The sequence below is a fragment of the Prunus mume genome, linkage group LG8 (genome assembly GCF_029339155.1).
Source record: "Prunus mume cultivar Tortuosa linkage group LG8, ASM2933915v1, whole genome shotgun sequence".
NCBI lineage: Eukaryota > Viridiplantae > Streptophyta > Magnoliopsida > Rosales > Rosaceae > Prunus > Prunus mume.
Window position 1 is genome coordinate 7,063,910 of NC_142705.1, and position 13,711 is coordinate 7,077,620.

General features: G+C 38.4%; 3 protein-coding genes across 7 annotated transcripts; all 3 read right to left on the bottom strand.

Annotated features, from left to right (window-relative positions):
• Positions 1-503: 503 nt before the first annotated feature.
• On the bottom strand, positions 504-2,310 carry LOC103340168 (Leucine-rich repeat (LRR) family protein). Its single transcript, XM_008243555.3, has one exon. It carries the CDS (start codon positions 1,976-1,978, stop codon positions 695-697), a length of 1,284 nt encoding a protein of 427 aa, XP_008241777.2. The 5' UTR covers positions 1,979-2,310; the 3' UTR covers positions 504-694.
• Positions 2,311-2,996: 686 nt separating this feature from the next.
• LOC103340167 (uncharacterized) lies at positions 2,997-8,511 on the bottom strand. Of its 4 annotated transcripts, none has more exons than XM_016796480.2 (9): positions 8,070-8,511; positions 6,157-7,881; positions 5,853-6,044; positions 5,560-5,614; positions 4,965-5,113; positions 4,794-4,880; positions 4,097-4,225; positions 3,657-3,752; positions 2,997-3,239 (listed from the first exon to the last, which is right to left on the bottom strand). In XM_016796480.2, exons 1-8 carry the CDS (start codon positions 8,136-8,138, stop codon positions 3,675-3,677), a joined length of 2,484 nt encoding a protein of 827 aa, XP_016651966.2. In that variant the 5' UTR covers positions 8,139-8,511; the 3' UTR covers positions 2,997-3,239; positions 3,657-3,674. The 4 variants fall into 4 exon arrangements, with proteins under 4 accessions (XP_016651966.2, XP_088898570.1, XP_088898571.1 ...); XM_089042444.1 differs by having other exon boundaries at positions 3,239-3,362; XM_089042445.1 differs by lacking the exon at positions 2,997-3,239 and adding an exon at positions 3,416-3,456.
• An 812-nt stretch (positions 8,512-9,323) lies between these two features.
• LOC103340165 (agamous-like MADS-box protein TM6) lies at positions 9,324-11,244 on the bottom strand. Of its 2 annotated transcripts, none has more exons than XM_008243552.3 (7): positions 10,967-11,244; positions 10,772-10,838; positions 10,574-10,635; positions 10,373-10,472; positions 10,020-10,061; positions 9,888-9,932; positions 9,324-9,769 (listed from the first exon to the last, which is right to left on the bottom strand). In XM_008243552.3, exons 1-7 carry the CDS (start codon positions 11,152-11,154, stop codon positions 9,566-9,568), a joined length of 708 nt encoding a protein of 235 aa, XP_008241774.2. In that variant the 5' UTR covers positions 11,155-11,244; the 3' UTR covers positions 9,324-9,565. The 2 variants fall into 2 exon arrangements, with proteins under 2 accessions (XP_008241774.2, XP_008241773.2); XM_008243551.3 differs by having other exon boundaries at positions 9,324-9,778.
• Between the last annotated feature and the right edge of the window lie 2,467 nt (positions 11,245-13,711).

Below are 13,711 nucleotides of genomic sequence, written 5' to 3' on the forward strand. Positions count from 1 at the left end.
TTAATCATTGGACTACTCTTTTAAATCATGGATGCCGCCACATCACATGTTACTGGAACATCGTCACGTGATATAAATTTTAACATCGTCGCATAGTATAAACTTTACATCTTACTAGAGCATTTCTACTTGGTATAACTACACACCATATTATAATACGTAAATTGGTTAAATACTATAAATACATGTTATTAATTTCTATTGTATAACTACACACCCATATTATAATACGTAGTATACCACGAGAAAAAGGAATAAAAACTGGAAGCTGTAAAACAGTACAAGCGTATTCAGTCTATAAGCGTACATACTGTATGGTATTAGTCTGTTAGATATACGGTATAAAATACCAAATAGTAATCTAGAGAAGTGAGGAGAGTGGTTCATCAGAGTGGGGCCCTCAGTCCATCAGGATTCAGAAGCATAGAAAACCACGTGGGCCAAACGTTCCTGTGTCAGAGGAAGATAAAAAAAATCTAGCAAGCTGATTTACTATGGTCATGTACCACCAGACAAGGACGACCCTTCTCATTATTACAGTATTTAACACAAGATTTCCCACTTCAAAAAATAATCTAATAAAAATAAATAAAAAACCCTCAAAAAGAAAAAAACCGAAGCACAAACAGAACCAGAGGAAGCAATCAAAATTAGTAATTTTTATGTCATAACGTTACAAATAATAACGTTTTGATCATGGGATTATTGGGCCGAAGCTTCTGCACTCAGAAAGCGATTTCTGGTCACCACCTTGACAAAAAAAGAAAACTCTCGGGCATCTGTACAAGCAGTTATCGGCCAAACCCACATTTGCAGAACCTGGTTTGAGCTCCAGCAACGGACCCGGGATGGGTCCGAATAAGTAATTCCCGCCCAGCAACAGCCTCTCGAACGCCGAGACTCCGGATCCCGGTACGGCCACTTTGAAGGCGTACTGGGTCGGAATCATACCCATGAACTTGTTGTTCTCCAATGTCAAAGCAGAGAGCTTTGGCATCATGGGCAGGAAAGATGGCAGGGGACCTTTGAGCTGGTTGTTGCTGACGTCCAGGGCAATCATCTCGCTCTGGGTGCCCAGAGAAATTGGGGGCTGTACGGACGAGAATTGGTTGAAAGAGAGAGTGAGTTGCTGGAGTGATGGGTGCTCGAAGAGGTAAGAGGGAACAAAGCCACCGAGTTGGTTGTGACTCAGATCGAGCACCTGCAAAAAACCCAAGTGTTTGATATTTTCCGGGACTGTTCCTTGCAAGCTGTTGTTTCTCATGGAGATTTGGAGCAGAGAGCTCGGGAGGGTTAATGGGATTTGCCCAGAAATGGCGTTGTTGCTGGCATCCAAGTAGAAGAGGTTTTGTAGAGAACCCAACTCGGGAAACTCGCCGCTGAGTTGGTTCCCTTGGAGCTCGAGTCGTTTCAAGCTCGCCAGCCGATTCAAACTCGGTGGGATTGCGCCGTCGAGACTGTTGCTGTCGAGGTAAAGCTCCTCGAGGTTGGAGAGTGATCCGATGGATGCGGGTATGGAGCCAGAGAAGGAGTTTCCGGAGAGACCGAGTCGAGTCAGCCGAGTCAGGTTGGAGAGCGAGTCGGGGATTGAGCCAGAGAAGAAGTTGTTGGAGAGGTCGAGGGTTTGGAGGTAAGGGAGGTTCCAGGAGATGGAAGAGAGCGAACCGGAGTAACCGGCCTGGTCGAGACTGAGCTCGGTGACTCGACTCGTTGCTGAGTCGACCAGGTCACACCTGAAGCCGCAGGTGAATCGGTCGCTGAAAAGATTGTCGCAGGGGTCGAGCTTGAAGTCCCATGAGCTTATGCATGAGCCTGGGCTCACTGAGGTGGGGTCCAGAGCGTTCTTGAGCTCCTTGAGAGCTTCTATGTCTCCCCAGAAGGTCTTTGATTCTGCTCCATGTAGTTGCAGGGTGGTGAGTGTGATTAGCAAAACAGCAAGGGAAGAAGAAGATGGAGATAAATTGCTAAGAACACCCATTTGGTGTTTTCACTCAAGAGTGATGATGGTGGACTGTTTGTAGGTTTGAGGGAATATGAAAGAAGATAAGGGGTATGGAGTTTGAGCAAGGACAGCAGGGTTGATCAGGACCGTTGGTTTCTGTGGAAAATCAGAATGAGAATTCTGATGTGAGAGAGAGAGAGAGAGCTTTTGCAAAAGCTCTTTTTGTATTTTGGGGTCAGAGAGTTCAGAGATCTTTATATGATGAGTGGTTTTCTCACGGGCTCACGGGCACTTGTCACAGAAATAAAGAGAGAGAGAGAGAGAGAGAGAGAGAGAGAGAGAGAAGGCACTCACTAAATTTAGTGTACAAATTTGAGAGAGAGAGAGGGGAAGAAGGTCGTGTGTTGGTCCTAGAGTGGACACCTTGGCTGTATGTATACAGATACAGTGACGTGTGTTGGTTAGCTGAAGCTGAGAGTTGTTATTACTACTGTCGGACTGTCGAGCTGTCGTTGTTTTTCTATATCCATGGCCATAATTTTCATAATAAAATGCAAGAGATAATGCGAAAATATTTAAAAGACTTATTTTACGAAGAGTTGAGATGTGGCTTGGCTTGTCGATGCAAAATGTGGGCTCATATATTGAGCCCATCATACTCTTTTTTATACGTAAAAGACTTATTTTACGAAGCAACCCAATATTCTTTCACACCAAAAATGTTTCAAGAGTTTCCATAAATTAGGTTAATTGATTGTGTTTGTGTAGAATGAGGCGATTTTATTTTGCCTTCTTTATGCCAATATGCTTTGGACATCGAATAGATTCTTTTGCCTTTGCCTATAAGCCACTCAAAATGGCCTCTTTACACAAAAGCAGACCCTACCGGTAAAAAGAAAAAAGGAAAAAAGAAAAATAGGTGGTTGGGCATTGGAATCAAATGCCAGCTGCACATGGAATCTAATCCCCTTTGATTCAGTTGTTACAAAGAGCGAGCTCTAAGTTGGTGGTTGATTTTAGCAAACGATATCACTAATGTCAAATCGAGCGGTTGAATTAAGCACTTTTATTATTAGATCTTATTAGAGCTAACAAACTTGAAAATACAGCAAACTTTCCAAAAAGCCACCCAATTTCCACCATGCAGATTCGCGTTTGGTATTTCCAAGTCCAACCAACCACCATTCAGGAAGATCCTTTAGCATTCCTACTGTGGAATTGCAAACAAGATGAGTAATGCTAGAGACAGACATCGAAGGCACGATGGGTGGCTGTCAGCCGTCGATAAGCATGGTTCCTGCAGTGGCGTCCCAGTCAACGATGTACACTAAGCGAATGCCTTTAGCATTCCTCAAACAAAATAGGGACCAAGAAATACATCAATTGTCAAAATCCTAGTTGTCTTTTGGTCGGGGTTCGGCTAATGATACACGGCAAACGTCAACCATTGAGTAACAAACTAATATCAAAACATTGGGCAAAGGCAAGTTGAAATAACAAGGCGCTGGTAATTCCTGTTACCAGTGGTTACATAATTAGCAGTTATTTACTTATTTATTTATTTTTGTAATACATCTTTTCTCAACTAATACATCTTTTCTCAACTAATTAATTATACATACATAGATGTAAAATAATAAATGCCTATACATTCTATAATCGAGCATACCAAGTATGAATCTATTTTTAAAAAAATTGGAACAAGAAAAGTCACCTTTACAATTTTCTCCACTTATGGACCTCTCCCAGGCGACCATTCAAACTTGGTGTATTTGTGATTTATCTCAAAGACAAAGGCCATTTCCCTAATCTGCAGATTGTCATAAACAAGTAAATCACTTGGGCTGTCATAAGCCAAGAACACGAAAACAATCCATTAATGAATACTAAATTAGTAGGAGCAAGCATGTTGGGGGAAGCCGGAACAAGTGCAGTAGCATAAGAGAAAGCAGAAACTTTGAAGGGCGACAAGAGAATCCTACGAGGATATCAGCTGTTTTAGAATTAAGGATGGGAAACCATTACCCTCCTTCATTCTAATCACTTGAACCAAGACCAAGAAGCATATGCTTGAGACAACCCAGAACAAGGAATAAATAGAACTAACGTAACTAGAGATTTGAAGTGTGACCAGAAAAATAGAAAACCTTTTACCTCAATCAAGTTACTTGAACTAAGGCTAACAAGCTGTCCAATAGTAACTTCTTTGCCGTTCAAAAAAATTGAACCCTTGCCAAGATTCTTCAAAGAGAAAGAACCATCTCCTTCCATCTTTATCACAGCCTAGAGAATAAGTAACAATAGTCATACGAATGTCATAGCCAAATTTCTTGAAAGGAATTAAAAAAAAACTAGGGCAAACAATTAATACTTCCACTTTGGTCTAACATGCTGCAATCAGACTTGTGGAGACAATGGCCAAAGTCACATGCTTCATCAGGTTGGATATTTAAAAAATAACATTAAAGAGAAAAATAGGGGTTTAAGATCATTAACCATTTATACATATCAGATTCTAATATACAATCTTAGGCCTTCTCATTTTGTCCGTTTTCACTCCTTCCTTGCAATATGCTTCAGTTCTCCTTTTGTTTACTCAATTACTATAGCGCAAAAATAAGGGGGAGGACTGCAAATGGATAAAATGGGAATGTGGAAATCACAACCCTTATTTAATAATACCCTTCACAAGATTGGGTGTCACGTTAAAAAACTAGTTATTTGACATCTCAATCCCATTCTACCGTTTGAATGAATTATCAAAGAGCAAGTAACTGGTTTAATATAAGCTGACCATCAACAAATGCAAGTCCTGGAAACAATTGCATTAGGAGAACAAAACAATTCTCACCTGCCGTCTAGATATTTTGTTGTGTAGCCCTTCCTTTCCCAAATCAATATCAACTTCATTATCTTCTGTTGCCCGGCCAAGTATTACCTGCAAAGTAGGAAGAGGTTGCAATAAGGTCTGCAAAGGTGGCGTGTGATTCCGAATCAGAACTTTTAAATTTGAATAACATACCTCAGTTTTCTTAATATATTCCTTTACATGGCGACCATACAGTACAGCAAGTGCACCTTTAGATGCAAGGTCTCTTTGCATAGAGGATCGTGCACACTGTTCTAATCTCATGATACGCCTTTTAGAATCCTCATCTTGATATGCTGAGGCTGGAAATACCAAGGAAAAGAATTTTAAGAGAAAACGAAAACTATATTCGAATATAATGGCAGACATGCTATACATTCAACAGTTACATTTAAGACTGAATGGCTGATATGTTCTCCTTCTCAATAACCAGATAAAAATGAAATATAAATGAAAGGCGGTTTTTGTAATCTTTATCACTTAAAAACTTAAATATAGATGTTTAAACCATAACAAAGACCAGTACATAAGGCACAGTAGATTTATCTTACATTAAAAGAATGACAAGTATAATATAGTTCTTGACATTCAAAATCATAGAATTTATACTAACATGGAAATCTTAATAAAGTTCACTTATATACAATAGTAGCTTTCTTCATATAAGATATCAAAATTCAGAATTGATTAGAAACAGAAGCAGAAGGATCATCAGATACTAGCACAGCACCCAAATTAGAGGAGTTACCTATTTTACTGAAATATGAATCCTGATCATCTGGACATAAATCCATCTCAAGTATCTGAAAAATAACATAAACAAGTTACAGAAGGCAGATCCTAGAAATGAACTTAGTAGGACATAATTATTACCATCTGTTTAATATCAGATGTTATTAACAAAATTAGCTAATCTACAAATGATGTAGGATATGGTTGAATTAAAGATTTTGATAGTTTAGCGGAAGTGAAAACAAAGTAAACAGAGAATTAAACGACCAGACCTATCCTTGCTCGTTCAACAAAATTATTAATGGTTACCATCTGTTCAATATCAGAAAAATAGGGAATGTCAGCATCATCATCATCAACATCGTCATCAGATTCTTCCTCAGATTCTTCACAATCTAGTGCTGAGGGGTTGGCTTCTGGTTCTAGAAAAGTCATTTTAGTAGAACCTGGTTCTGTGATTACGGGTGCAAGTTCTGCAACTGTAGATGGAGCAACTATTCCCTGTTTAGAACAACCACCTTTAGTGATATATTTTTGCAATAGAAACCAAGAACTTCATAAAGTAATTACATATGAAATCCATTGTATGAGGTGACCCCAGATAAAAATTAACCTCTTCTTTTAGCGCTCGATTTGTGATAGACTTAGGCGGTTGATGTGCTGATCTGCATTGGCTTGGGTCGGCGGGGACATTTTTATCATGTTTGGAGACTGAAGCTAGATCGTTACTATCACCATATGCAGCTTTAATTCCAAAAGAAACAACTGCATGGTTGGGGCTGTTTTCTGTAATTGTGTTGTGTCCTACCATCCGAGGAACCTTAAAAGGTTGTGTAGGATCTTCTTCTTTCGTCAAGGTTATTGTTTGTTGATCACATTTTCTTTTGCCAGTAGAGGACGCTAACCCACTAGCTTCTTTTAAGGTTGGCTGCACTACAGCATGAACTGTTCCAGTAGGTGGAAATATATCATCATTGCATGGGATTTCAGGGTCCTCGGTATTCAATGTGCAAATCATCTCTTTCTCACGAAGTTCAGGAGTAAGAGGATTTGGCACTGATGTAGATGATGGATTATTGGCTTCAGCAGAAGAAATATCACGCTGCTCATCATGCAGAGAGTGAGACGGTTTAGCGGCAACATCCATCTCGGCAGCATGCACATTGTGTGAAACATCCTGGCATGTTTCTGAAATCAAATTTTGTGGTTGACAAGAGTCGGGCATCTTGGCAGTATGCACATTGTGTGAAACATCCTGGAATGAGTCTGAAATCAACTTTTGAGGTTGACAAGGATCAGGCACAACATATTCATGAACATCTTTGGGAGAACTCAACGGAATCGGCTTCAGGCTTTCATAAGAGGACTTATCCATTGACTCCTTTCCATTAACATCCATGAAGGTGAGCTCATCCTCATTCGTAAGGTATATATCTGCATAATCACCTCCGGAGATTGTTACAGACCTATTCAGTTCATCGCAAACTTCTCTATCATTCAACATTGCCTCAGAATGGACAACTTCATATTGAGATGAACCAATATTCTCCCCATCCGCATCATCAGGAACTACCAATGTCTTTTCGGCATCCTCACCATTAACCCCGAGGCTCACATCAATTGGCATTTCTGGTGCTGGTACATCCTCAATCGTTTTCCAAAGAGGCTCATCTGTCGATGCATGCGATGGCCCTATATCTTCCACATCCAGGGCATTTGCAAAATCAATTAAATCATCTCCCTGAGTAGGCAAATCTTCGCAAGCAGGTTCGTGGAAAAAAGTATCCTCTCCTAATCCGTTCGGCAATAATGAAACCTGTTCCACAAATCCATTAGGGCACGCTTCCCTCACAACTCCCTCCACACCATGATTTCCAATTGAGACACACTCTCCAGCACGAAATGCATCCGCAGCATTGCTCTCATTGCCATTGCAATCCATAAACAAGGGTTGATTATGATCTCCAACCCCAAAATTTTCCTCTAAAGCCTCGCCATTATCAAGGTGTGGCGCGAACAGAAAATTAGGATCGAAAATTTTTTTGTGATAAGAGTTAGGATCAACGGAATTAGAAGTGCGGAGTCTCTTCTGCATAGCATAATAGTGTTTGCGTATGCTTTCGCCTTTTCGCTTCGAATCCCTAGAACTGCCGACTCTACTAGACTTGAACGCTGCGCTGGAATTGCAACCTTCGACTTCCAGCATCCGAGACGAGGCCTCGGCCGAGATATCGGCATCGTAGAGGAGCGAGGACCACCGCTCTCGCAATTCCCGGACCGAGAACTTGCGCGAAAATCGCACAGCTCCTTTGGCAAGTGCTTCCAGAGAAGCACCTGCCTGCAAATTGTCAAAAAGCACCAAACAGATTCAAAAATCAAATTTAATTAACTAATCACTCTAATGTGAAAAGGCCAAATTCGAAACAGAAGATGATGATACTTAAGTGGCAGTAACGACAATAATTGAATAGTAACAGGACTGAAATGTGAAATGCTGAAATTGAGAGAAAATTTGCAGAGAAGTACCTCCATGGCCTTCTTCAAGCGAAGGTCGTCTTCAGGTATCCAAGGAGGAGCCGAGGCCGCTGCTTCCATGTGGCTTTGGTCCCTCTGATATCGTTTTGAAAATTGAACTTGAAATTGAATTCTAAGCTCTTCGTTTTCAAAATTTGAGAGATCTCCGTGGATTTTGAGGCCTCGAGAGCTGTTAATTTCTGAGAGTGGTGGAGAGAAAGTTGAAGAGACTGAGTCACTGAGTCGACCGAGTTCTGGCGAGTGAAAAGTGCCAAAGGTGAAAAGCACCGCCTGAGTTATCTGACTTTACGAACACGCGCGTAACGGTTCACGGACTCGTGGCTGAGTTAAATCTCCGTTTGATTATTATTCGCATTCCTTTCGCTCAGTTTTTTTCTTTTCCATTTTTAATCTTAATTCTTTTGGGATAGAATATTTGCTTTCGCTGTGATTTGATTGCACAATTTTTTTCAGCGTTAATTTGTTAACTGTTAGCGACACTCTGTAATTTTATTGGTTGACTTTTCCTATCAGTTTCGTCCAATAAACAAATATGTTTTCACCACAATAATTTTGCTTTCTCAAATTGTACTTCAGTTTAAATAAGCGACGCCGTTTTCGGAGTAGCAATACGCAAAGAGAAGCCCAAGCCCATACCCGAGCAAATGAGCCCACTAACGTCTTTCTTTATTGAAAGATCAGTTGTATTTTTAGTTTTTGAGTGGGAGTATTTTTGCTCATCACTTTAACTTAAGGTGTATGTTTATTCTTCTCAATATTTAATACATGTTCATAAGCATAACCATAGTTTCATAAATCAAAGTAAAAAATAAATTAGGGCTATGACTATGGACACGTGTCATAAACATTACAAAATTTACTCAATACTTTTTGGAATAAGCATATCAAATATTCGAGTTTTTAAAAGGAAAAAAAGAAGAAGAAGGCAAATATAGCTAAAAAATCACACAAACGGAGTGAAATGTCATCCAAAATTAGCATTCTGCACAATTTAATATTATGACACGCGCCTAAATGCGAGTCGATATGTTAAGTAATTAATAACTTGACAACTTAACATATTACACTAGAACTCACGCAAAAGTCAAGAATCTAGTTGATATGACAAAATAACATAATACAGTAGAATTTGAAGAAAAACAAAAAGTATTCTTGTGCATCAATTAGTTCATAATTGATAGACCAATCCCTCTATATCTTAAATGGAAAGGTAGCTAGAGTGTGGAGCCAATACCATGATCAAGATCACACTCAAAACACTATCAATAGCAGTGTCAGTCAAGATACATTATGGAATACAAACATTATACAAACAAACAAACCCACAAGCAAGAAGGGCACTCAAGTTCATTTCAGTTCTTTGGGGCCATTCTCCTAATGTTTCATAAAACATGATATATATATATATATGCATCTATTTTTAGAAAGATTACCAAGTCTAAGTCATTGCCTAATTTCTTAGTGGCAATTAATCGTCCATGGATCGATCAAGCGAGGCGCAGATCGTGCAGATGAGTAATGGAGGAGCCAAGCGAACTTCCTCCATGGTGGTGGAGGTTAGCGTGGTCACGGATGTCTTGGTGGAGGTGGATTGTGAACAAGTTGGACGCCCCATTTGCCAATGCAACCGCAGATTCATAGTCTCCCTCATTGTCCACGTACCCATATTGTGGATCCTCAGAGGCTACTTCCTGATCAAACTCCAAATTTCCAAACAAAATTACTCAATCAATCAAAAGGGCTCCACATATAAAACTTAATTATAAACGTAATTAATTTTTCAGGGCGCATATATAAATGCTTGCTTACATAACCATGTAGCATGTTTCCTCTTCTTTCCTGCAAGTTCTTCACCTGCAGCAGTGGGATTAATTCACAACACTACCATATATATATATATATATATATATAGAAAACTATCCAGTAAAAATTCTTAATTACCTTCTTCTTGTAGGTCTCCATCTGAGTTTTGAGCACGTGGTACTGTAAAGAATCCGGCAAAAAGATTAACCTCACACACAAATTAACTTCCATAACAGCTGATTGACAGAGATTATTAAGGTTTCCTTTTAGATTGTCTAAGAAATTATTTATTATGAAAAATTGTTACCCTATCTTCTCTGAAATTCTACAAAATTGTTTTATTTATGGGGATTTAAATAAAACACACAAAAGACTGGAATTTCTGAAACCCTAAGTTAAGATTTTTGCAGATCCATGTCCAAGCAACACCAATTGAACTTTGTGATTAACTTCTAATAGCAAAAACGGAAAGTTAGAAACAAAAATCTGACCTTCCTTTCACGTATGGCCTCCAAGGAAGAAGCCATCTTATCCTCCAGAGAATGCATCTGCTCATAGGTCAGGCCATTGAGATCATGACCCAACCTCTGCCTGTTAATTTCACAAATATATAATAATATTAATTACCCTAATCAGAAATATTCGTCCACTCAACAATAAATTGATTTCTTCTTCTGCAGTTTCCCAATTACCTGATCTCTCTCCTCAGCTTATTGTTGATCTCTTTCAGTTTCCACAAGGTGTCTTTCATTGCCTGCACCCACCAAGAAGCAAACAAATTAACCAGAAACAAAAACTAACAATTATTTATTTATTTTATCTATATAAAAAAAAGAAAAAAAAAAAAGAGAAGATAATAAAATAATTAAGAGGGTATGTGCTTGGTTAACCTGGTAGTGTGAGCTCCACAGATCGACCCCCAAAGTTTTTTGGTAATCATCATACATCCTCTTGGTCCTGTTACATATATATAAAAAAATTAAAAAAAATTAAACAAATCGAAGTGGAACAAAAGGAAGGAGAAAATAATTAAACAACAAAATAAAAATAGGGTTTGATGTGTGAGAGAGAGAGAGAGGACGTACGTGGTGGTAGGGCTAATATACTCGTGCATTTTACCAGTGTTGGAGAGCATGATGAGAGAGACCCTGGCATCACAGAGGACGGTGAGCTCCTGAGCCTTCTTGAAAATCCCATTTCTTCTCTTGGAGTAGGTCACCTGCCTGTTTGTGTGGTTTTCGATCAGCTTGATCTCAATCTTCCCACGACCCATGTTTCCTCTCTCAATTTCCTCTATTTTTTTCTTTCTTCGAAAATTTCTAGGTCCTTGGATCTTGTTTAATTTCTGAACAAATGGGGGAAGAGGGTTGGTTTGTTTATATAATGAAAGTGAGATGAGGAAGAAGAGAGTGTTTCTATATCGGGAAAGTGAGATGAAAAGTTAGTTTGTAGGGTAACCAAGAATGTCGTTGCTGATAAACTGCTAACTGTGTTAACTGCTAAGTAGTGTCTTGTAAAGCTTTTTTAATATATAGCTAGCTATCCCTTGTAGACAGACATAGCTTTAGGCTTTAGCTAAAGCTAGCTATAACGTTAAATTTTACACTGTTGAGACCATGACAGCACAAACACAAGTTCTGTTCGGCGTGCTTGTTGCTAAGCTCATCGGTTGAAGTTGATCAAGGGCACTTGAGTTAGTCAGAGGAGCTCAAAATTTATAAAGAGTTTGTATACTAATATACTTTTTTTTCAAAATTTCAAAATAAGTTAGTGTGAAGTGATGAAATTTTTAATATGAAAGTTGAGATTGGAGGAGATAAGAAAAGTTAGGAATTATAGTTGGGATGCAGGTTAAATTACATATACGTACTAGAGAAATTTATATATGTCATATGCATTATATCTAATATGTTTATAACGCTACATGTGATAAAAGAAATAAACATAAAAATGTGTACATCCATTCATGACATAAAAAGTTGACGGTTCTTTCAATTTTAAAGTGGAGACTTGAAGTATGTATCTTCATACATATCTTTGAGTCTTTCTCTTTGAGACTGAAGCTACAAGCCAGGCTCATCATGTTGAAGGTGTAAATATCTAATTTACTTTGACCTCAATATCGAGGTTGAATGAGTGAGAGACTTCCAAGATATTAACGTTGTGGGTTAGCAGCACACATCTTATGTCCCATCTCTCTCTCTCTCTCTCTCTCTCTCTCTCTCTCTCTCTCTCTCTCCCTAGGAGAGACAGGACTCTGAAGTATCATCAGAATGAGTGAATCTAAATGACCTCTCAGTAATTTAAAAGCTTCATGCCTATATGTATATGCATGCCTTGGTTTTAGCTCTTGATATTTTCACAATCTGTGATATGGAGTACTTGTTGGCTTGTTTTTGTGTTAGTTTTCTTAAGAGGGCATCTCTTGGACTGCCGATCACTTCATTGGGTTCATATATTTGCCTTAACAGTATGTTTAATTAAGCAAAACTTGCTTCATAGGCCGATTGCTTAAATTGGCACCTAGGCTGTCTACCTTGTGGATTTGATTCTGGGCTGCGCAGAAACTGATTTGATTGGATTGGACAGCCAACAATTAGGCAATTTCCAACCCAATGCCCATGACATCCCTAAAATAGAAAAGTAAATAGAGAAAAATTGTTCTCCTTTCAAATAAAATGCAAAAAAATGGAAAGTGCATTGTATATATGTACTACATATGATATGAGGACTGTTGTTCTAGGCTCAGCTGGAATCTAGCAATGTCTGACCCTGCTTTTGTTATTTGTTCTTGTGTTCTGTTGGCTCATCGTGGCTTTAGCCTTCTGTTTGTATCTCTGTTCCCTGTTTTGGGGTTTTTTTTTAATACAACATGAATTTCAGACCCAAAAAAAAAAAGGATGTTGGTCATATCAAAAAGTAACTAATTCAAATTGCTTGGGGATGTTGGCATATTTGACTCACAACATATAGAAAAGTCTTATCAGTGATTTCTTAAGCTAGTGACTCCTGAGTTGCATATCTGATTAACGGTCAGAAATCAACCACTTGCATGCATACCATATCGGTTATCGTCTGAGATATACATTCGCAAATTGGCCTGCTTATGAGAGAGTAGCATGGCCCAAATCTAAAGTTTCTGTTCTAAATTCTAATTTTTTTTTTCTCCAAATTTAGGCTCAAAGCAGAAACACGGAAGCCCGGGCTTGCCTCTACTATGGGCCCGAAAACACTACCTTCAATCTCGATCTTCAAAACAAAACATGATTTTTTTATATATATAAAATCAGTGAAAGAGATTTTAATTAAGCCATGCATAAAATAAAATAAATATTGCAATTGCAAGGTTAATTTATGATAATTGTTTGTACTTGTGCTATCTATCTCCTTCGTTCTCCACTTGAGCTAAAGCTAATACAAATCTAAGCAATTTTGAAATGTGTGAAAGATTTAATGATTTATTATATGTCCAAGATTACTATGTCACTTGTTAGACCAAAAAAATACAGAATTGCACCGACAAATGATAATTTTCAAATGTCTTGCCATGAACCCTAGGAGGCATGCAGATGCCCGCAACTAAAATGGTATATTCAGAGACTTAAAGCATGTCCAAATAAGAAACAACACACCTAAATAACAAGTTTATGATATTTTTCTTTTCTCTCTGTGAAAAATAATAATATTGGACGAGGTACATAAATAAATGGTGGTTAAATTAGTATTAATAAAATATAAAAAATATTAATATCAATCAATATTGAAAGCTTAGAGCATCTTTAATAGCCTTTTCAACAATTTTGGAATGCTAAAATAGGTCAAAACCCTCT

Coding starts and splice junctions, on each gene's coding strand:
- LOC103340168 (XM_008243555.3), bottom strand. CDS start 1,978: ATGGGTGTTCTTAGCAATTTATCTCCATCTTCTTCTTCCCTTGCTGTT.
- LOC103340167 (XM_016796480.2), bottom strand. CDS start 8,138: ATGGAAGCAGCGGCCTCGGCTCCTCCTTGGATACCTGAAGACGACCTT. Junction 5,615..5,852: donor TTTCTGATATTGAACAGATG/GTAACCATTAAT, acceptor GTTATTTTTCAG/ATACTTGAGATGGATTTATG. Junction 3,753..4,096: donor GTTCAAGTAACTTGATTGAG/GTAAAAGGTTTT, acceptor GACAATCTGCAG/ATTAGGGAAATGGCCTTTGT.
- LOC103340165 (XM_008243551.3), bottom strand. CDS start 11,154: ATGGGTCGTGGGAAGATTGAGATCAAGCTGATCGAAAACCACACAAAC. Junction 10,636..10,771: donor TGTGGAGCTCACACTACCAG/GTTAACCAAGCA, acceptor TGGTGGGTGCAG/GCAATGAAAGACACCTTGTG. Junction 10,062..10,372: donor AGGCCATACGTGAAAGGAAG/GTCAGATTTTTG, acceptor GATTCTTTACAG/TACCACGTGCTCAAAACTCA.